The 22,708-nt window shown below is 54.2% G+C and overlaps 1 protein-coding gene and 1 non-coding gene across 3 annotated transcripts; one reads left to right on the top strand and one right to left on the bottom strand.

Moving 5' to 3' along the window:
- Positions 1-2,972: 2,972 nt before the first annotated feature.
- On the bottom strand, positions 2,973-3,176 carry LOC120233667. The gene has a single exon (XR_005528884.1). It is a non-coding gene; the product is annotated as a small nucleolar RNA SNORA73 family (small nucleolar RNA).
- Positions 3,177-7,489: 4,313 nt separating this feature from the next.
- LOC120233634 (angiotensin II receptor associated protein) lies at positions 7,490-22,449 on the top strand. 2 transcript variants are annotated; one of them, XM_039234983.1, is made up of 5 exons: positions 7,490-7,605; positions 16,102-16,136; positions 18,122-18,227; positions 19,213-19,408; positions 20,802-22,449. In XM_039234983.1, exons 1-5 carry the CDS (start codon positions 7,579-7,581, stop codon positions 20,915-20,917), a joined length of 480 nt encoding a protein of 159 aa, XP_039090914.1. In that variant the 5' UTR covers positions 7,490-7,578; the 3' UTR covers positions 20,918-22,449. The 2 variants fall into 2 exon arrangements, with proteins under 2 accessions (XP_039090914.1, XP_039090915.1); XM_039234984.1 differs by having other exon boundaries at positions 7,491-7,605; positions 19,213-19,387.
- The last annotated feature ends 259 nt before the right edge of the window (positions 22,450-22,708 follow it).

Genomic DNA, 22,708 nt, shown 5'->3' with positions numbered 1-22,708 from the left:
GTGGAGCCCATGGAGGAACCCTGCCTGACCCCAGTACCTGCTTCCCTTTTCTTGTCTCTATTCCCGGAACGGTCACAGGCTCCCTTTGCCCTCCAGCAAGGAAGGAGAGACCTCAGAGAGCCTGCCGCAGACCTGGCCCCAAAAGGCATTTGGCTCTGAGCTGGCCCAGCAGAAGGGGGTGAAAGCAGACACCAGGACAAACCCCCACGGCAGATAGGCATCTTGGGGGCCGCGGGGCCCAGGGCCCATAACTGGCCTTGTTTGTGTATCTGAGCAATCAGCAAGGTGCAGCCAGAGCCCTCAAATGCCTTCCTTGAAATTCCACCCCGAGCACGCAGAGAGATGGGAGGGGGCCGGGCGGGGAAAGAGGCGGCAGCCTGAACTGAGGACAGGCCCAGGACAGGCAGGAGGTGCATGGTGAGAGCCTGGGCACGCGCAACCACGATGGCATAAAGAGGGTTGCCTGAGTCGGGAAGAGGCGAATAAAGAAAATGCCAAGGACCGACAGAGCCGCGGGAAGGGGTGCACCGGCTCTGTCTTGCAACAGCCTCTTAAGCGCACCTTCCCTCTGGCTGTTTAACACAACCTCTGTTTCCTGGAACAGGACGCAATTTCCTTTTCTGCCTTTCCCATGCTCACCAAGCGTTCCACGGAGCGTTCTGCTGTGTTCTCCAATGCCTGACTTGAGCCCACGGGTGTCTGGAGGGGAGGGGTAATATCACTCTGTGTCTCGCGGGGCCTTACCAGGATGGGGCTTACCCGAAGTAATTTTCACAGGCTCCCGATGGTGTGGCAAAGCCATAGGGACGTTAGGAATCATGGGCTTCATTTTAAGGCCCCAGGGGGAGACTTCAAGGAGCCTGACTGGGGCCTACAGAAGTCAGCCATGGATGCTGCCGTAAGTTCGAATTCTGTGCCAATGGGACAAATAATCTGGAATCCGTCCCCCTTTGTTTTGACTAATCACAAAGAACAAATGTGTCCTCTAGAGAGGAGGCCTCTCCCGCCTCCCAGCAAGGTCCAGGCACCTCCAGCAAACCCAGGAAAAGGGAAGTAGCAGAGTCATCCAACCTGGCTCCCTCTGGATACATGCTTCCCCCAGGGCCAGGTCCCTTTCCTGTCTCTGACTAAAAGGTGCTGTGGACACAGTGATTTTTACCGGTGAGTCATAAAGGCATTTGATAGTTTCGGCATCGCGGCATCGACCAAGGGCTGGGCTGACGGACAACAGGGAATGAAGCCTGGGAGCCACGCCCACCCCAGTCCTACAGGGTTCCATTCGGTTCCATCAGCTCCTGCCCCGTTTCCTGCTGTCTGTGAGTGGCAGCTGGCCCCCCAGAAAGAGAAGGGAGGGCGCAGCCATAGATCCACAGGCCAGCACTACCCAACCAGACCTCAGGCCAGGAAACACAGAGCCGGCACGTTACATGTGACACAAGCCCCGGAGGACAGGTCTCCGGATCGAATCCCAGAAGCAGTCTCTGTGCCACCAGGGACCACGACTCTGCTCTACGCCCTCTCTAATGCGCTTCTTGCAGAGGGCTCTGCGTTGTGACAGGCGCGTGGGACTTTCAGACGGTGTTTCTGGTTATGTTCTCGGCTCTCTTTCTTCCAGTTGGATTTACCCCCTTGGGAAAGGAAGTGGCTGGGCCCCATCACAACGGCCTCCAGGAGGTTCAGAACTGAAGGACAGTCGGAAATCGTCTCAAAACCTTTTCATGTTTGGAGGCTCCTTTGGGCCTCACGCAGCGCCGGGGCTGATCATCGCTGTCCCCATTGTCTGGATGCAGAAAAAAAATCGGAGGGATCCAGTAACTGAGATGAAGTGGTGTACATGCAAAGTGGCAGCGCTGGGTGGGGGTGGGGGGGTGGAAGTTGGGAAGATGGGCAGCAGGCTGAAATGCAGAGGTCTTTGTCCATAGGAAAGAGAGGATGGGTGTCTCCCCTGGTGCATCTATTCAACAGGCATTTATCGTAGGCCCCGACGTGCTGGGAGACGCCAAAAGATACTTGTGGTTTTCTTCATAGCAGGAGAGCAGCTATTTGCCTGCTGAGCATTTATGAAGTTCCAGGAGCCGTGCCAGGAGGCGGCAAGGCAGGGATCCAAAAACACCCACCTTTACCCAAAGGTGCAAGGGACCATGGGAAAGATATGGCTGTGGCTCTGATGTACATAGGCCTGGACTGAGAACCCAGAGTGGGGGTGGGGAGGAGTGGGGGGGGTTCAGACCCAGCCAAGAGTGTCCTTGGCTCCCATGCAGGCTAGAAATCAAACGCGTGCCAGAGAGAGTGAAAGCAGAGTTTAATGAATAGTATGAGTGACAGAATATAACAGATGGGGATGTCTGGGAGACGCAGAAACGAATGAGAGTGAGTCTCATTGTTGCTCTGGGACTGGGGGTTTATACTGGAAAAGAGTCTGGAGTACGTGCTCCTTTGGGAATCTAGGGTGGGGCCCGATCAAAGAAGAGTTGAGTGACGGGTGAATAGCAGGTGCTATTTTAGAAATCACTGAAGGGAGGGCAGAGTGATGCCAGCATCAGCCGAGGTTTGTTCAGAGTAAATGCCCTGGAAGGTGTTTGGGATCTGGCACCTCTGTGTTCTCAGGCATTCGAGGCCCAGGACAAAACTCAGAGAATGATTAACTTGTCTGTTTCCCCCTAGAAGTGGGAACGTCGCTTCTTTGGCTTATTCAGAGGCAAAGTGTAGAACAGGAGTGAGGGGCACATAGCAGAAAAACAGCAGAGAGAGCCTTGCTATTTTTTTTTAATGTTTATTTATTTTTGAGAGAGAGAGCACGAGCAAGGGAGTGGCAGAGAGAGAGGGAGACAGAGGATCTGAGGCAGCCTCTGTGCTGAGAGGAGAGCCTGATGTGGGGCTCGAACTCACAAACCGTGAGATCATGACCTGAGTCGAACTCCGAGGCTTAACCCACTGAGCCAGCCAGGTACCCCATTTCTTTTTTTCTTTTTAGATGTTTCCTGCATGGTCTGTCCCCTCAATCATTGTGTCCAGGGCTCTGAGAAGCCATCAGAATATACAAGTGGAGACTCTAGACTCTGCTTCATCTTTTAACATCGTGGAAAAGGGCTACATCTCACAGGGCTGAGCCCCTATGGTCCCCTCCGCCACCTGGACAGCGCCCAAGGAGGGTGACCTCCCGGGATACCCACGTTCCAATGCCTCTGATTAAACAGCATCTCCCCTCAAAACATTCTCCAGAGACTTCATTTTTCCCCGTCCCAAGTGAATTTGAGGAAAGCCTATTGAAAAACCGGTCTTGGCTCAGTTAGTTAATTGTCAGGTTAAGCATCAAAATTCAGCTCAGGTCATCATCTCATAGTTTGTGGGTTCGAGCTCTGCGTCGGGCTCTGTGCTGACAGCTTGGAGCCTGGACCCTGCTTCGGATTCTGTGTCTTCCTCTCTCTCTGCCCTTTCCGTGCTCATGCTCTGTCTTTCAATAATAAATAAACATTAAAAAATTAAAAAATTAAAAAAATAAACATTCGAGAAAAGTTTTAATAAGAAAATTAAAACTGAGTCATTATTATTCACTATTTCAGGTTTATCCACTTCATCAGTTCCTCATTCTTCTAGGAGTCTGCAGGTACACATGCACACCTTCGTCTCCAGAATCATGGAAAGGGCTTGTACCTGAGACCAGATCCTTGGACCCCACAGACAGACTTCGAGGGGGTACGCATGCTCTTTTTATATGGCTCCCATGTAAGTTTTGCTAACTGTGACTTGGGTGAAGTCATCCAAACTGTAACAATGCTTCCATTAACCAAGAAGTTTCTACCCTATCCCATGAGGATTAAAGATGTGAGCCTTTCCAAAATGGAGTCCCAGTTGCTTCCCTGGCTTAGTTGTTTGTTTGTTTGTTTGTTTTTTAATGTTTTATTTATTTCTGAGAGACAGAGAGAGAGACAGCATGAGCAGGGGAGGGTCAGAGAGACAGAGAGGGAGACACAGAATCCGAAACAGGCTCCAGGCTCCGAGCCAGCTGTCAGCACAGAGCCCGACGTGGGGCTCAAACCCACAAACCGCGAGATCATGACCTGAGCCAAAGTCGGCCGCCCAACCAACTGAGCCACCCAGGCGCCCCCTGCCTTAGTTGTTTTATCTGTCATTTGCATCACCCATAACCAGTGCCATTGACCGCGTGGCTTCCTGGGTAGAGCCTGACCATGAGTTGCACCCTGAGGACAAGTGGGGAGTTGGGCGGCAGGTCTACCAGATGTCTGATGGGAGGTGGTGCACACGTATTTGTTCAGCTGGTGTTTGTCAGTCCATTCCCTGAATGCCTACTGTGCACCAGGCAAGGGGCTAGGCACTGAGGATGCCACACCCTCCTAGGGCTTACAGTCTAGTTGGGGGGGGAGGGGAGGCAGGTAATAAGCAGTAAACAAGTACACTGATAGGGCAATACCTTCAGATACTGATAAGTGCTATGAAGAAGAAAAGATAGGATACCGCAATCACCTTGGAAAACAGCCTGGCAATTTCTTAAAAAGGTAAATATAACCGTCATGCGATCCAGTCATTCTGGTCCTAGATGTTTACCCAAATAGGTGTTCAATAACTCTCCTGACTGAATGAATGAATCTGTGTTTCGCAAGTCTCTCACTGTGCTGAAAGTACTGACAAGACAAAGATAAAACTTGGCTAAGGCACACGGGACTGGTGAGGCACATGACAAATTTAAACTTGAATTCCAAAAGTGTGCTCACTAAAGCGATGACCCCAAAGCCTTGTGGGATACGATTTGTGGGGGGGGGGCGGGGGGGGCATTTGTCCTTCCAGAGTCGGGACTGGGTCGTGGCAGAAACTCTGACTCCTTTGAGAATAGTCACTTTCCTTTGTTCCTGTGAGCTACCCCCCCAACCCCGGCCAGCTGGGTCTCCTGCCCCCTCCCCCACGTCCCAGCTGGTGGGGAAGAATGCAGTGTCACTGTGTGGGCCACAAGGACATTCCACAGACCCAGCCTTGTGCTTCATCCGCAGTCTGTCTTCCCCTGCTTGCTTCCCTCCACCCTTTGCAGCCCAGCCTGGGCTGTATTCCCCTCCCCCCTCCCCCCTCCCCCATGGAGGCAGGGGAAACAAGGGGCTGAACATCAGGGTCCCAGAGCCAGACCTCCTCAGTCCCCAGGCCAGTGTCATGCCCACCAGTGATTTGGATTATCTTTCTAACTTCTCTTAACCTCAATCATCTTACTGTAAAGAAAGCTGAGGACAGCACCTATACCATGGGGTCAGTGTGAGCGCTTTTTACATGGTCTGCCACAAAATAAGGACTTAATAAATGTTAGCCTTAATCCTAGGAGTTGTTTGTTTTTTATTCTTTCCTTCTAATGTGATTTCAGTCTCATAACACCCCTACAGGCTTGGATGAAACATCTCTAGGATCTGAGGTGGATGGGGGCTTTTTCTTAGGAAAAAAATTAATAAATAATAATATAGTGTTATTACCATTTATTGAGGAATTACTCTCTTCTGGGTATCCGATCACAATAATTAACAATAACTAATACTTAATGACAATAGCGGCCACTCCTGATTTAGCGCTTACCATCTGCCAGGCACTATTCTAAATGCTTTTTTGTATTAATTACTAACAGTCCTTTGAGGAAGTTACCATTATTATCTACCTCTTACACATGAAAAAAACCTAAAGCACAGAGAGGCAAAGCAACTTGCCCAAGTTCAAACAGTAAGTGCCAAAGCCTGGATTCAAACACCTGTTCTGTTGTGTGCTAAGTCCTGAAAAATCAAACTAAGCTTAGCCATTTACCAGCTCTCAGTCACGGTGGCAGGTTTGTGCGTCTCTGCCCCCTGGGCTGGAAGACTGTGTCTCCAAACAGGGCATGAAATTAGGCCAGTGGGCCCTGAAGCCTTGCAGAAGTCTCCCTGTAGGTCCAGAGAGAGTGTGTCTTTTTTTGTTTGTTTGCAGAGAGCGCGCATGTGCGTGCACTCCCGTTAGCAGGGGAGGGGGGAAGAGAGGGAGAGAGAATCCTAAGCAGTGCGGAGTCCCACCTGGGGCTTGATCCCACCAACCTGAGATTATGACCTGAGCCGAAAACAAGAGTCTGACACTTAAAGACTGAGCCACCCAGGTGCCCCCCAGAGGATGTGTCTCAATGAGCTCTCAGGACCCTCCCACTCCCCGCCCCCCACCGCTAATCCCAGGTGGTTTTGCGGCCCCCCACGAGGTTTCTCCCTCCTAAACACAAGAACAAGCACTCGGAGGCACCCCAAGGGAACCCTTACCCCAGGTGACTCTAATGGAAGCTGGTGCTCTCCAAATGAACACTTTCTCTGGTTATGGGTGAGGGGTGGGGAGAGGGATAATGTCCCTGTCTGGGGTGGGACAGTCTAAGAGGGGTGCCAGGTAAGACGGCCCTTTCCTCAATACTTTCCATTTACAGTTGGGGGGCAGACAGTGTTTAGATAAAACCTTTTTCTTCTCCAGTCTTCTTCCTTCTGGAGACAGATGTGCCTTGTAGATTTTCTGCTGGTTTTCCAGCTGGACTTTCCTAAAGGTTTTGGTATACTGATTCAAGAAGGCCCCAACCAGTATAGTGATAATGACCTGCAGCAGTAATAACAACAGCTCATATGTATTGCTCACTTACTAAGTGGTAGGCACTGCGCTGGGGACTTTACCTTGACAAAGGCACTATCCTGGATCAGAGCTTCGCTAGGTTCCTCTGAGCTTTCTTCTAGACTAGGCCTGGCCTTCTGTATCCAGCCTGTCCTTGCCGGGAGTGCAGAGCCCCGTTTAGTAAGAATTCTGCGAAGTCGATTTAGTGAGACTCTCCCCACCCTTGATATCTGATCCCCCTCATATCTGATCAAGTTCCCTGTCCCCCACCTTTGATGTCCTGGCCTGCCTTTAGCAAGAATCCCGTTGGGTCAGTTTAGCAAGAATCTCCCTACCCTTGGTGTCTCTCCTTGGCATTTTCCATCCACCGACCCCTCCCTCTGCGCCGGGCCTTGCTGTCCTGGGAGGTGAGCTTCCCGATGCTTCCCCTTGCGATACCCCTATGGCAAGAGTCTTCCTTGCACTCCAGCAAGTGTCAGAATAATTTTTTCATTATCAACATGGGAATGAGTTCATTTAACCTCACAAGGATCCTGTGAGGTAGGTATTGTCAATGTCTCCACTTTGACGCTGGAAAGCAGGGAGGTGAGAAGGTGCGGGCAGGGAAGAGACACCAGCTGTTGGCACCTGGACGTCCCCCCAAATTCTTCGGCTGCAGATGGTCCCCTCGATCCACCTGTTAGGATACTAACCAGGCGAGATATTCCGCCCTCCGGGAGCCAAATCCCAGCACTGTCCAACCGCCTGCGGGAACTGCCTCGGAGGCGGCCGGAGCTGGAAATCCGGAGGGCTGGAGCCGCCGGACGCCGTCTCCTAGCAACCGGGGGATCACGTGACCCGCCTCACGTGGCCCGGAGCAGAGCTGGAGGTGGAGTGGCCGGAGCGGGCGGGGCGGGGCAAGGCAAGTTTGCGTCCCGAGTTCAGAGCCCAGGAGCCCCCGCGGCCGCGGCGCAGGTGCCCTCCGCCTGGGTCGGGATGGAGCTGCCAACTGTGAACTTGAAGGTGGCGACGGGCAGGGCGGGGCGCGGGCGGGGCGGGTCCTGCAGAGTGTGTTGGGCGTTTGGGTTTTTTCTAGAAGGGCTTTAGAGGTGCGGGGATCAAGAGCTTGGGGCAAGAGGGGTAGTAGGCAGGAGTGTGTGGACCCGAGCCGGGAAGGAGATGCGCAGACCGGAAAGGGATCCAGGGAAGGGCCGGCAGGGAAGACCGCGAGGGAGCTGGAGGCTGCAGGGGCGGGAAGGGTTCGCCCGTTCCCCTTTCCGGAGTCGGCGCCTCCAGCCACGAGCGCCCGCCCGGCGCCTGAGGATCTGTTCGCCCTACGAGCCCAGAATCCCCCCCGGAGAGAGTGGGAGGGGCGGGCTGGGGGCGGGAGCCGAGAGCCCGCGGGGCGGGGTGGGGGTGGGGGTGGGGTGTCGGCGGCTGGACGCCTGCCCTTTCCCAGAGAGGGGGGTAGACCTTTCACCTGCACGCCCAGCAGCGTCCTGCCCGTTTGTTGGTTTAATCGGCTTAAGAAAATCCGAAATTCCCAGACAAGTGCTTTCTCCAAAGTTGATCAGTCCAGCGTCCTTATTTCGTAAGAAACAGGAACTCCAATAGAAGTTACTTAAAGGCAGAAAACCCCAGCCGTGTACACTTAGGAGAACGCGGAGAGCCTCTCTGGGGTGTCTTCATTTCCTGTGGCGTGTCCCCAGCCCCTCAAGATGCCAGCGGCTTCTTCATTTTCTCCCCGCCCACCGCCGGCGGGCTCTGCTTTCAGGCGCTGAGTTTGCGACAGAGGGGCTGGGACCTTTCGCTTTGGGCAGGAAGGTGCGAGCCTTGGGCCAAACCTGCCATTTTGGGTCTGGGTGCCCTCCCCCTTGAGGCTGTATCCAGGAATGGCCTTTTACTCACCAGTGACAAAGCACTTAGCACGCGTGGTGTCCAGCACTAAAGGACTCTCACACACAGAGAACACGACAACGCATAATCCGTATGTGGATTGTTAGACGACGCCTGTGTTAGGACTTCACATAGGCTGATTCTCCTTAATCCCGATTCCCTCCCTGAAACTTCCAGCCTAAGAGGCTTGCAGGAAGGCAGCTGCGGTTCCTTGGTGTCCGTATTCCCTGGGTCCCCGGCAGTGTGACTCAGTGCCACACTGCCGGCTGCCTTCTCTCTGATGAGAGATTTGCCTGAAATAATGGTGAGGGACAGAGCTGCAGGAACTGAGATGGCGGGGATCCCTCCTCGTTCCTGGAGCGGCTGGTTGTTTACTTGATCACAGCCACCTCCCGAGAAAGCCGATATTGTCACCTTTTTACAGACAAACTTCAGCTCAGGTCAGATAAGTAACCTGCTGAGGTCCCACAGGGATTCCGTGGCAGAGTCAGGCTTTGAGCCAACTGGGGTCAGACTTCAAAGCCGTGTCCTTTTTCCTGGCTGCCGGTTAGGGCTGACTTCTGCCTTGCTGGTTTTCATCCGCTGGGAAGGCTTCGTCTCTTTGGGGCTTCCTTTGTTTTTGAGCAACTTTAGGTGCCTGACAGGCCAGATGCACCCACAGGTATGTCCTGGCATTTGGTGCCCCGGAGCGAAATGGCTGGCCCTTCCCCTTGGCTTGGGAACCAGACCCCGCGTTTCCAAAGCTCTCCGCTAAGTAAGTGCTCGGAGGCTCCGAGGGGCCAGGTTTGCCAGGTAACATACAGGACATCCAGTTGAATTTGAATTTCAGATCAACAGTGAGTGATTTTTTAGCATAAGGGTTAGGCAGTGTTTGGGACATGCTAACACACTGTTTATTAACCAAACTTCAGAATTCACTGGGTGGGGGCGCCTGGGTGGCTTAGTCAGTTGAGCGTCCGACTTTCGCTTAGGTCGTGATCTCACGGTTCGTGGGTTCGAGCCCCGCGTCGGGCTCTGTGCTGACTGCCAGCTCGGAGCCTGGAGCCTGTTTCAGTCTGTGACTCCCTCTCTCTCTGACCCTCCCCTGCTCACGCTGTCTCTCTCTCTCTCTCCTAGAAATAAAAAATTAAAAAAAAAAAAAGAATTCACTGGGTGTTCCTGTTAAATCTGGCCACCCCATGGAGAGCGGCTGTTGGCTTCTTGCCTGGAGGCATCTAGGTGGGATGTTCTGAGATCAGGACCCCAGGGGAGCTGGGAAAATGCACCCCTGTGGCCCTGCACTCCCTCATTTCATACATTCCTTGGCAACTGGTTGGATGCCTGCTTGTGCCCAGCCCAGCCAGAGTGGTCAGTGGTGACAGGTGAAAGAAACAACTGCCCCAGGCCCTTTACACCAAGGGCAGCCTCTAACTGAGCCCCATCCGCGAGGCAAGCCCTGAGCTGCAGAAATGCCATTGTGACAAGCTTAGAACAGAGTGGACTTGGGTTCCTGAGGGCGTGTGAGTAAAGACTTTGGGAGGAGCCTCCAAGGAGTAGCAGCATTAGGGTTAAATCTTAAGAAGCTGACTTCCTGATGGTAGGAATGAGACTGGCTGGGTCCTGAGGGCTGACTGTCCGGCAGACACTGTGTTGTGTCACGTACCTCTCTACCTCCCTGTGCCACTAGATCCATGTGACAACTCTGTGACCCAGGCATTATTGTCTCTACTTTACAGATGAGCAAACAGCAGATCCGAGAGATCAGGTGACTTGCCCGAGGTCACACAGCTTCTGCATCGTGGAGCCAGGATCAGATCCACATACTTGGCTTCATTGCCCAGGCAGTTAGCCACTGTCTGATTCTGAGTCCCCGCTGTGGCGTTCGTGACCCAGGTCCCTCAGTCTCAGCCGCTTTGGGGCGGGGGGGACGGGGGGGTGTCTTACGACCTCATGTAACGGGCTGCCGAATGTTTACACAGGACTAATAGAACTAGGTTGACCTTATAGACAGGTCTGTCTATACCACCTGTCTAGGAATCTCCCCCTCCCCAACCCCATTCCCCACAGGCCCTCTAGTGGCAAACAAGGGGTCTAAGTCATGTTCCCCTTAGCTTTCCCTTCTGCTTAAACCTCATTTCCATCCACCTTTCCCTTGCTCTTCCAGATCCCGACAGTGTAGCCTAGACTTTACTACTTACTAGCTGTGTGACCATGAGCAGGTTTCTCAACCTCTCTGAGTATCAGTTTCCTCACTGTAAAAAGAAGATAAAAATAAACCTGCTTCCAGGGTGATAAGAGGAGAATCCAGTGGTCTAGGAGTTGGTGACGCATTACATTTTTAGTAGCAGAAAAACTCAGACCGGACAGACTGATTCAGAGTTGCATCTGAGCTCTCTTGTTTATAAGTGTTATGGTTTGGGCCTAGGACCTAATCTCTCACTGCCTCAGTTTCTTCATAAGTAAAAGCATTAATGTGCTCCCCCATCCAGTTGCAAGGATGACGTGGGCCAAGTGTTCAGGGCGGTGTAGACACGTGGCAGGCAGGTTCTCGTCAATGACAGGAATTGTGTTATTAATGCTGTTAACGAGATGCCTGTTCGTGGGGGTACTTACGCACGGTTGTGGAGACGTACAGTAACGGATCCTGTCTCTGTGTAGTTGAGGCACCCCGTTGGGACATATGGGGACATAGGTATTGCCTCCATTTCATAGAGAAGGACCCTGGGGCACAGACACAAAGGGACATGGCCCCTGGATCAGAACCCAGGTCTCCAGTCCAGCATCCTCGGGCCCCTGGCTGCCGTGCACTGGCCCTCCCCTCCCCAGTCTTCTGACACATTGGATGCCGTCTGGGGAAGAGCCAGGCAGCCCCTCTGTGCCGAACACTGTGAAAAGTCCAGGAGAATGGGGCGCCTGGGTGGCTCAGTTGGTTAAGCATCCAACTTTAGGTCATGATCTCGTGGTTTGTGAGTTCGAGCCCCGCATCGGGCTCTGTGCTGACAGCTCAGAGCCTGGATCCTGCACAGGATTCTGTGTCTCCCTCTCTCTCTGTGCCCCTCCCAAACTTGCTCTCTGTCTGTCTGTCTCTCTCAAAAATAATAAACATTAAAAATATTTTAAGTAAAAAAGAAAAATCCAGGAGCTCAGGTCTCTCTCTCCTCTTGCCGAATCCCCGAGTCCCCCAGTCTCTCAGGCAATACCTGAGAGTCCCTGGTGTCCCCTTCGTTACCAGAAACCTCCCCCAACAGCCGGCAGACAGTTCTTTGTGCTGAGATGAGTCACCCTTCCCTCCTGTGTCGAAGGGCAGGGCCCATTTGGCTCGGTTTCTGGTTGGAGCTCTCCTGGGCTCTAGGCCTGGGTGGGTGTGCCCTCGCATTACAAGGATGGGGAAACTGAGGCTAGTTTTCTGTGGGTTCCTTTTCCCAAGGGCCTAAGAGACATGGTCAAAAGGTGCTAAATTTCTCAAATATTTATAAAACAAAAGTGATGTCACATGGTGGGGACCACACGATGGGGACATGGTACGTCTTTAAGGATCCTCAATATTTCCAGGTTGCACGCTTTTCTTCCCCAAACAGATGGCACAGCTTTGGACGTTAGGCAGCCGCTCACTGCATATTACAGGTCTTTCCGGCTCCAGGAAAAATCTGTATCTCACAGGTGACACAGAGCGATTTCCCCACTGGTTTGCCTGCGGATCAACTGGCACCCTGGGTGTCTGTCTCTCATCTTGCCTTAATCCGGCAGAGCTCTGCCGGGCCAGGGGTTCAAGACCTGTTGTGTGAATGCTCTGGACAGCGGGGCCAGAGCGCTTGGAAATTAAGACGGTTTCTGAAATAGAAGCCAAGGGTGAGGAAGGCTCGGGTGTTGATTTTCAGGAGGAAGGTGGGGATGTGAGCCGCCTCCCCTGTGCTCTCTTTCTCAGTGTCTTCTCTTAGTCTCAAAGCCGGACACCGGGACCCTGGCAGCTGGTCACGTGCTGTGGCCTTTGAGGCAGGACTTCTCCCTCTTGTGGGTAGGGTTTCCTGTAAAGACAGACCGGGTGGTGGTGGTTGGCTCTTGAGATAAAGCTCAGACTTCTTTCCCACACCTCCCAGGCCCAGCCCTGCCCCCACCCATCCCCTGCAGCTTCCTGTCCATCCTCCGCTCTCCTCTTCTGTCTAGCTGCATTGGCTTCTTTTCGGTTTCCAGAATGTTCCACGCTCCCTTGTGCCACAGAGCCATTGCAGGCGCTATCCCTTCTGCTTGAAAGGTTCTTCTTTGGGGCGCCTGGATGGCTTAGTCGGTTAAGCGTCCGACTTTCGCTTAGGTCATGATTTCGCGGTTCGTGGGTTCGAGGCCCGCGTCGGGCTCTGTGCTGACTGCCAGCTCAGAGCCTGGAGCCTGTTTCAGTCTGTGACTCCCTCTCTCTCTGACCCTCACCTGCTCACGCTGTCTCTCTCTCTCTCTCTCTCCTAGAAATAAATAAAAAAAACATTAAAAAAATTTAAAAAAAAAAAAAAGAAAGGTTCTTCTTTGTTCTCTGCCCCTAGTTAATCACCTGCTTAAAAGCCAGTCCCTCAGAGAAGCCTCCTAAGCAGCCCACGGCCCTATCCTACCCCTTATAGAGTGAGGCTCCTTTTCCTTTGCTGTCACTCGCCTTCAGGAAGAGGGTTTCACTGGAGGTGATGATCTGAGCAGCAAGTGTCTCCCACCACATAAAAGTTCTGGAGGGGTCAGGGGCAGCACAGCTCCACAGCTGGCTCTGCTCACCATTGAGCGCTCAGAGTGGGTGCCTAGCAAGTACCGGGGATGTCGGGTTCAAGTATAAACGTCTGAGAAACTTGGTGCCATTAAACCACATCTCCTAAGCATCTGGGGAAAAGCCTATGGTGGGGGTGCCGGGGTGGCTTAGTTGGTTAAGCATCTGACTCTTGATTTCAGCTCAGGTCATGACTTCGTGGTTCGTGAGATCCCCCGTTTTCTCACAGTTCCCTACTTTATGCCCCGCGTCAGGCTCTGCACTGACAGCACAGACGCTGCTTGGGGTTCTCTCTCTCTGCCCCTCCCCCTCTCAAAATAAATAAACATAAAAAGAAAAAGGAGAGGGCGTCTTGAGGGGCTCAGTCTTAAGCGTTGACTTCAACTCAGGTCATGATCTCACAGCCTGTGAGTTTGAGCCCTGCGTACCCGCTGTGCTGACAGCTCAGAGCCTGGAGCCTGCTTTGGATTCTGTGTCTCCGTCTCTCTCTGCTCCTCCTGTGTTCACAATCTGTTTCTCTGTCTCTCAAAAATAAACATTATTAAAAAAAAAAAGAAAGAAAGAAAAACCCATGGCAGACTAAGACTTCTCTGCCTCAGTTTCCCCATCTTTGTAAAGGGAAGAGCACATTCCGCCCAGGCCCTGGCAGTCAGGTGACATGGGGCTAATGATCAGGTTTGAATCCACTGAGTGGCTCTGCCACTGACTTACCTTTGAGCCTCAGTTTTCTCACTTATAAATGGCACCTCTGCAGACTGTAAGGATCAAGTACATTCATGTACAGAAAGTACTTAGTATGGGGTCCAACATGTAGGAAGCGCTCAGTAGTAAACAAAGGTAGCTGATTGCGAAGATTCCTTTTTTTTCTTAAGTTTTTATTTAAGTAATTTATACGCCCAGTGTGGGGCTCGAACTCACGACCCTGAGACCAAGAGTCAGATCAGGCACCTTGCAAAGATTCCTTCTAGCACCAGCCTTCCATAGTGTATGGACTTGGCCTTCTCAGAGTCTTGGCACCGCCACGAAGCCAGGAGCATTGGTCCTTACAGAACTGTTCTCCGAGTCTGTTGAGCTGCTCTAGGCTGTGGCGCCAGAGCTTTTTTCGTTCACTCATGCTGGGCGCTAGGGGTGAAGGCAGAACATCCCAGCCATCTGCTCCGGATTTCACCTCTACCATGTGCAGAAAGTGTCCACGTTTGTCGAAAGTTCAAATGCCTCCTCTCCACTGAATGCCCGGGTCCCCGCTGCAAAGTTGGGCACGCCAGAGGCAGACTTAAAATTGAACTCTAGTTTTACCTCTTGCCATCTATGGAATCCAGATGACTTAATTTTCCTCGAAGCCTAGTTTTTCCCATCTGTGAAATGGGAATGATCTTTTTTAAAAAAAGATTTTATTTATTTTTTAAGTTATTTTTTTAATGTTTATTTATTTTTGAGAGGGAGAGAGACACATAGTAGAAGCAGGGGAGGGGCAGAGAGAGAGGGAGACACAGAACCCGAAGCAGGCTCCAGGCTCTGAGCTGTCAGCACAGAGCCCGATGTGGGGCTCGAACTCATGAACCGCGAGATCATGACCTGAGCCGAAGTCGGATGCTTAATGGACTGAGCCACCCAGGCGCCCCAAAAGATTTGATTTTTTTAAGGAATCTCTACACCCAGTATAGGGCTTGAATTCATGACCCCGAGACCAAGAGTCGTCTGTTTCCCCAGCGAAGCTAGCCAGGCACCCCAAAATGGGAATGAACTTAGTGTCTGTTCCAGAGGCTGTTGTGAGGCCCCAAGAAGGTCGTGTAAGGCTTTTGGCACAGAGTACGTGCACGGTAAATGGTAGCTCTTCTCGAAGGGCTTCTCCCTCCCCAGCCAGGGTTCTTTCTTGCAGGCGGCCACCCCCACTTCTGCCCTTGCTGTCCCCTCCCCATGCACTTGGCATCCCCCCTCCCAGTTTGACCCCTGCCAATGACCTTAAGTGACTCCTTCAGGGTCCCCCACCCACTTCTGGGACCCCACTGAAGCTGATTTGAGGCTCCTGTCCCCCCCCACAGGTTCAGTGCCACTCCCTCCTCCCCCTTCTGCCTCCCTATTCCTTTTGGCTCAGAACACCTTTCTCTCCTCCCCTTTGCCCCCTGCGGGTCCCTGCTCACCCCTCAGCCCTCCTCCTTCGGAAGCTCCAGGAAGCTCCAGCTCATAGCCGCCCTGCCTCCCCAAAGCATCTGCTCCCTCCTCCTCCATCTGCTTTCCAAGCAGGGCCCTTTTGGTTACCTGGAGTAGATGCCAGTTCCAGTAAAGGGGGCTGTGATTTTAAGGACCTATGCGGCAATAAGAAGGGTGGAATAGTGGAGAAATCTAGAAAAAAAACAGAGGGATTTTTTTTTTTAATTTATTTTTGAGAGACAGAGAGAGTGTGAGTGGGAGAGGGGCAGAGAGAGGAACACACAGAATCTGAAGCAGGCTCCAGGCTCTGAGCTGTCAGCACAGAGCCCAATGTGGGGCTCTAACTCATGGACCACGAGATCGTGACCTGAGCCAAAGTCGGACGCTTAACTGACTGAGCCACCCAGGTGCCCCCAGAGGGATTTTTTTAACTGCCTCGCAGAAAAGCCTTTGGTGGCTTCCCTCCGTGCGCTTAGGATGAAATGCACGTTCCTTGCCGCCTAGTGCTTTCCCATTCCTGCTGCCCCCAGGGAGTAGGGTGGCCTCCCCTCTTCCTTCTTCACCCCGGCTCATTCATGTTGCTCGTGTTTTTTATCCACAGATATTTGTGAAGCCCTCTTAGGTGCCAGACAGGGGCTTCCTGTGTTTTCTGGCCACAAAAGCAACCCCCTCACGCCCACACCCCCGCCCCCGCCATATGGCGGTCACATTCATAGATCTTTTCTTTCCCTCTTCCCTGTTTTGTGCTGCAGATGATCCTCCTGGTTCACTGGCTGCTGACGACCTGGTGAGTGACCCAACAGGGCTCCTGGCTCTGTGTCCCCCCGTCTCCTGGGATCTGGGTGCACATATCACCAGGGTCTTGTCCGTGTGTCCCCTGGGTCTCATCCGTGTGTCTCCTGGCCAGTTCCAAAACCAAATAGCACTTCTGTCCAGAACGTCCTCGGCCAGCTCCCCATGTCCCAAGAAAGTGTGAGGGACAGGCAGTTTCCAGAGGAAACTTAGATTCCCTGAGTCATTTTCTCACCTGCAAAATGACAGTATTACTTACTCCTCTCCTTACCTGGTAAGGTCACCAGAAGGTGAAAGCACGACTTTAGAAATGAGAATAACCGCTAACATTTATTGAGGTTATCTAGGGGCCAGCCGCTGGGCTGAGCACCTCCTGTGGGTCAGCCCAGTGGCTCAGCAAGTAGATAGATATTCTATGAGCTGAGACACAGGGTGGTCACTTGCTTAGGGGTGGACCCTTCTATCATACTCCTGCCCAGAGACGGCAGACTCTGGATTTAGAGGGACCTGGGCAGGTGCTGGCTCAGCCGTGGTCCAGCCAGTTTACCTTAGGCAAGTGGCCCACCTCTTGGGGCTTTGGTTTCCATCTGTAAAATGGGTATACGACGGCACACTCCTCAGGAGCTGTAGGGAGAGGCGTGGCAGTGCTCATCCCACACTCCCTGGGACCACAAAGGGAGGCTTGAGGATTGCAAGGTTGATTTCCATTATTACCGTTTGATGAAATAGACCGTTGAGCTGGGGGGGGGGGGGGTGTTGTTCTCTGCCAAACCAGGGCTGGAAACGGTTGAGTGTCTGTGTATAGTTTGCAGACTTCAAGGTACACTGCCCGCGTAAATGGTGGTGAATAATGCAAACAGTGAAAGTCATGGTTAAAGACTTTGGAAAGCAAGGTCAAAATACAGCTTTCTCAGTCCCACTCCCTAAGATTCGGAGTTGGTCGGTCTGGGCAGGGGCCCCAGCCCTAGCTTCTTAAAATCAAAAAATCGGGTCATCTATTCAAAGACTGTCAAGCCTAGCCACACTCTACACTTAGCTGGTTTGCACGTGTTTGCTGTATGGTACACCTGGGTGTCGTTGACGTTTATGAAGCACCCCACTGTGTGCTGGGGCAGCCGAAGCCAGGTGAATCCGGCTGGTAAGAGCACGGCCTCTGGGGCCACGCTGTCTGAGTTCAAATCCTGGCTCCACCACTTAGAAGCTGTGTGGCCTTGGGCACGTAACTTGCTCTCTCTGTGCCTCACTTCCCTCATCTTTAAAATGAGGATAATGATTTGTGCTTCCTTTCTAGAATTGTGAACATGAATGCACATAAATGAGTTCATTTAAAGCATCTAGAACTATGCCAGTCACTAGCAGGGACTAATCCTAACATAGTTTCATCAAGTGAACACATTCGTTGGTAGTTGATAACAAAAGCCCAGAACATAAGATAGGGCAGGCATTGCGTTAGAAAGTGACAACGTGGTATTAAAATTAGGCGGTCGGGGAAAGAATTCAGAGGTAATGATTGGGCTGAGACTAAAGTAACACAACAGGGCCAATTTCAGGGTAGAGGGCACAGCACTGGCTTGGCTGTAAGGGAGTCTGTCATGGGCTGGATCCCACAGGCCTCCTTTGGCCGTGGGAAGAGTCTGTATTTTACTGCAAGTGGGGCGTGAAACTGTTGGAGAATTCTTAGCAGAAGAGCAACATCGTTACCCCTGGAAGGGCAGGAATGGAATTAAAAGAACAGTGGGCAGAGGCCACAGAGATAAATCCCGGCAGGAGAGGGTGGTGTTTTGGAGTTGGAGGGACGTGGCCGGATTCAGGATCCGTTCAGGATGTAAAGCCAAGGGGATTTGTTTGTGCACAGCTGGGGAGGCCCTGTGGCCTGGGAGACAGTAGCCTCTCATCAGAGGGCCCTGAGGCCTGGGAGCGGGAAGGGGCGGGCACCTACGGGGCAGTCACCTCATGTGACTCCGGTGCTTCTTCCCGCAGGGGCTGCATAGCATTCGGGGGCCCCTATCCCTGGGCCAACTTCACCATCCTGGCCTTGGGCGTGTGGGCCGTTGCTCAGCGGGACTCCATCGATGCCATAAGTCTGGTAAGGTGGGGGGGGGGGAGGGGGAAGCATCGAGGAGAAGACTGGTTATGGGGTGGGGCTTCAGGGTGGTCCTGGCTCTTTCTTCCTTGTGCCCTCATTTTCCATTTTCTTTTCTTTTTTTAACTTATTTTTAAGTTTTATTTATTTTTGAGAGCAAGAGAGACAGCATGAGCTGGAGAGGGGCAGAGAGAGGGAGATACAGAATCTGAAACAGGCTCCAGGCTCTGAGCTGTCAGCACAGAGCCTAACTCAGGGCTCGATCTCCCAGACCGCGAGCTCATGACCTGAGCTGGTCAGATGCTTAACCGACTGAGCCACCCAGGTGCCCCCTCCATTTTCTAAAGTTTTGTGAATAAGCCCGCCCAGGCTACCAGCCCGCGTGTGTCTTCACTAGCCTGGCCTATGTCGGTCTGCCTGGCCCAGAGAGCCCCGAGTCTGCTCACTGCTTTCCCTGAGACAGGCACGGGTAGGGTCCCCCTGGGGCTGTGGCTGGGAGACCCATGCAGAGGGGAGCTCTTCTACTTCGTGAGGTCAGAGTGGACACAGCCCTGCTGAACTCTGTCATGGGGAGCTTCCGGACACCCACGACGCCCCAAGGGGCGGTGAGCGCTCTGGCACCTGGGACAGATTGGGTGAACTCCTTCCGTCTCGGAGGTCTGGAGCCAAGCCTTGTGCCCCATCATGGCCTCAAGGGTAACAGGTGGGGGTTGGGGCTCTGGTGGAGCCACAGCTAGGTCCAGACTGGGTCCCCATGTCCCCACGCCCGGTGCTGCAGTCCTCGGTCAGGCATCTCATCCACAGGGTCTGCCTGCTTGCTGAAGTGTTTTCTAGCAAAGCCTAAGGACACAGAAGGGCACAGACAGAGCTCTGGGCTGGTGTATGGTGGGGGGGGGGGGGGACATAAGGGCATGATATGGTGTCAGTGTTCTCATAAACCCTGGTGGCACGTGGTCACCACGGGCCCTGCGCCTGACCTGTCTTGCAGTTTCTGGGTGGCTTGGTGGCCACCATCTTCCTGGACATCGTCCACATCAGCATCTTCTACCAGCGGACTGGCTTCTCGGACACGGAGCGCTTCGGTGCCGGCATGGCCATCCTCAGCCTGCTCCTCAAGCCGCTGTCCTGCTGCTTCGTCTACCACATGTACCGGCAGCGCGGGGGTGAGCTCCTGCTCCATATTGGTGAGGCCACTGCCTGCGGCCTGCTCCCTCACCGTCACCTGCCCGGCCCAGGTGCCAGCAGGGCCGTCCCGTGTCCTTGGACCCTGCCTAGCCTGACCCACAGCCCCTGCCCGCGGGAGCCGACCTGGCCCTGGGGCCAAAGGCTTGAGGTGCAGGGAGGGGTGTGGCGTGGACACCGACCCCCAGGCTAGAAGGTATACGAGCTCCGATTTCCGCTGCAGGAGCCCAGTGCTCCCATCCCAGCCTGCTGGGAGCTTTCCCCGGCGTCCGGCTGCGGGCAGAGTGGGGGCGGCGACCAGACCCCCCTCTTAGCCCCAGCACAGATGCAGCTGGGTGCGCCCCCGTTCCGAGGCAGCTCTGGGCGGTGGCAGCTACCCAGCCCCACCCCTAGAGCCCCCCCTCCTCCCGTGTGGGGTGTGGGTGGCCAAGGGAGAAGGCACTGATGGCGTGGGCCGTGGGAGCCTCGGCTGAGCCATGGGTGCTGTCCCTGCCGACATGGCTGTCACCCCCGCCTGGGCCACCGCTGCCCCTGCAACACCGTCTTTGAGCTGTACCCCTTCTCACAGTGGCCGGGCCATTTTCCTGTTCTCTCCAGCATCTCATCTCCTTTCTCTCTCTCAGACAGGTGGGGAGAGGGTGAGGGGTGATCTTGTACTGTTTTCTCCTAAGAAGAAAGGCCCAGAGGGACCCCTGACCCGCCCAGGGGCCTTTGGCCTCCCCCTGGCTGACCTTAGCACTGCGGGGGGGGGAGGGTTGGGAGAGGGTTGGGGGAAGCCAATAACATTCCTTCCATTGGACAGAAGAGGGAGCTGGCACGCCCACCATCCTCGGGATTTGCTCCGGATCAGGGGACAAATGTGCAGGGCAGGGATGGGAGTGAGGCCATGGGCACCTAGAGCCCTGTCACCTACCAGCACCCCCAGCCCAGCGCTCTGGGCTCTACGGCTCTGCCAGCCCTGGGCCTCTGGATACAGTAACACGGTGTCCGCTGTGCCTCGGAGAGGAGCCTGTGGGCCCAGGGCCGGGCACCCTCTGCTCAGGTTGCTAAGCGCGCACTGCTCGGGAAAGGGCAGAGCGCAGTGGCCCAGAGTGGTGGCTTTGGGCTCATGCTGCCTTGGCTTGACTCTCAGTGTCCCCAGCTTCAAGCTCCCTGCTTGTGGGCACGTCACCTCATCCCTCTGACCCCCAGTTGCCCCATCTGTAAAATGGAGGCAACAAAATGCCTGCTGTGTGGGGTTATGGGAGGATTGGCTGCACACGTGCTGAAAGCTTGGGGGGCAGTGCTGCCACCATCACCCTTCCTGGTGGGTGTGGGTGCGTCTTGGTTTGGACTCAGTAGAATGTCTCAAGTCCTCACCCTTCATCGCCCCCCTCCATGTCCCCCCACCCCTAGGTTTCCTTGGACCATCACAGGAGCGCAGCGACTACCAGACGATTGACTCACCAGAGGCGCCCGCAGACCCTTTTGGAGGCTTGGAGGGCAGGGGTCACGGCCCGCAAGGGTACTAAAGCCTGGGGGGGCCCAGTGTAACAGACTGCGGAGGCGGCTCGGCCTGCACCACCTTCCTTGTGCCTTGGATGGTGTTCTAGAGACGTTTCTGACCCCCCTCCCCCCGAACTGTGTTCTCCTGTTCCTCATCGTAGGGGTTGCCTGAATCAGGCGCCCTGAGTGCCCAGGAGCCCCATGCATACCCGTCCCAGACTCCCTGAGGCCTCCTCTCCCCAAGGCTGGGAACCGCGGTCTCTTTCCTCACCGGCTCGTGCAGCCCCAGGCCAAGCCACGCCTGAGCCAGGCCTGGCCCACAGTTTGTTCATCCCACCGTCAGAAGCTCCTAGAGCTGTGGGTCGTGCTCAGCCCTCAGCCCCGGGAGCGGTGCGGCGTGGGAGTGAGGTCCCTACACTGCTCACTGCCTGGTAACTCGGTGCTTGGGGACCTTGGGGCCGGAGGCAGGAGGCGTGGGCAGCACCCAAGACCCTCCCCAGCCTCCAGCTGCCCTTCCCGGAGCCGTGGCATTAAAGTTTGGGGAATCTGTAGCTGGATGTGTTTCGAGCCACGTTTAATCTCCCAGCCAGGCTGGGTCCCGGACCTGTCATTCCTGAGAAGATGTGTCCTTTGAATCCCCTGGGAACCGGGGCTTAGCTGCCCGTTCTGCTGTGGCAGCAGCAAGCCTGGGCTCACGACCAGCCAGGCCTGCTGTGCACCCAGCTTTGGCCTAGCCGAGGCCCGGGCGGAGGAGGGCCCTTTTCGGTGTGGCAGACGGGCATCCGTGTCTCTGAATCAGATGACTCGGGTATCGGTTTGAATCCCTCTCTGCCACTTCCTGGCTGTGCGCCTTTGGGCAACTTAACGTCTCTGACCTCAGCGTCTTCTGGAAAAGGGTGAGTGGCCGCCCGGAGGGTGATGCTACAGAGAAGCAGTGCCTGGCCCTTGGAAAGCTCCCGAGTGATGGCGCATTGGTGGGTTGCTGTGAACCTGTGACGATGTTGGGTCAGTACGCGAAGGGTGACATCTCCCCGGCAGACCCCCGTCTTTTGGTGTCAGGGCTGACCGGGACCAACACGTGTCCAGAAGCCCCAAGCGCCCCGTGGCCAGGGTCCCACTCCACTCTGACTGGACTGAGTGGCGATTTCTGGGCCTCACGTGCCTGAGCCTCCCTGGGCTATCCTGGCTTGTCGCCGACACCAAGAGATCAAGGCCTAGTGCACAACCCCACCATCCTCCTGTGTCCATCTGTCCAGAGGGGCTCAGTGCCTGCTGCTGCTAAGCAAGGGCCTGGGGCTGCAGGGCTGAACCTGGTGCCTGCTCGCAGGAAACAGACGTTAGGGGTCCGCTGTCAGGAGGCAAGAGCCCCCCGAAGGGAACATTCCCACTGGGAATGAGCTTGTGCTCTGGACCAAGGGACGGTGAGCGGCTGCAGCCATAGGAAAACTGGGAATAGCTTCACTGTCAGAAGGGGACAGATCGATAATCCAGGGTACATTCATTCTCTGGATATGGTTCAGCAGTTCGAATGAATAAATATTTCTTTTTTTCTTTTTAAGTTTATGTGTTTTGTGAGAGTGCAAGCGGGGGAGGGGCAGAGAGAGAGAATCACAAGCAGGCTCCTTGCTGTCAGTGCAGAGCCCATCATGGGTCTCAGTCTCACAAACTGCAAGATCATGACCTGAGCCAAAATCAAGAGTCGGATGCTGCTTTGGATTCTGTGTCTCCCTCTCTCTGCCCCTCCCCTACTCACAATCTCTCTCTCATAAATAAATATTAAAAGATTGTTTAAAAAAAAAGAGTCGGACGTTCAACCA

Source organism: Hyaena hyaena, unplaced genomic scaffold (genome assembly GCF_003009895.1).
Source record: "Hyaena hyaena isolate Hyena2069 unplaced genomic scaffold, ASM300989v1 scaffold_94, whole genome shotgun sequence".
NCBI lineage: Eukaryota > Metazoa > Chordata > Mammalia > Carnivora > Hyaenidae > Hyaena > Hyaena hyaena.
The sequence above is the reverse complement of the archived record's forward strand: the minus strand, read 5'-3'. Positions and strand labels throughout refer to the sequence as shown.

Excerpts from the sequence above, each read along its gene's own strand:
- LOC120233634 (XM_039234983.1), top strand. The coding sequence starts at position 7,579 with ATGGAGCTGCCAACTGTGAACTTGAAG. Across the intron at positions 16,137-18,121 it reads CACTGGCTGCTGACGACCTG|GGGCTGCATAGCATTCGGGG; the intron begins GTGAGTGACCCA and ends TTCTTCCCGCAG. Across the intron at positions 19,409-20,801 it reads TGAGCTCCTGCTCCATATTG|GTTTCCTTGGACCATCACAG; the intron begins GTGAGGCCACTG and ends CCCCACCCCTAG.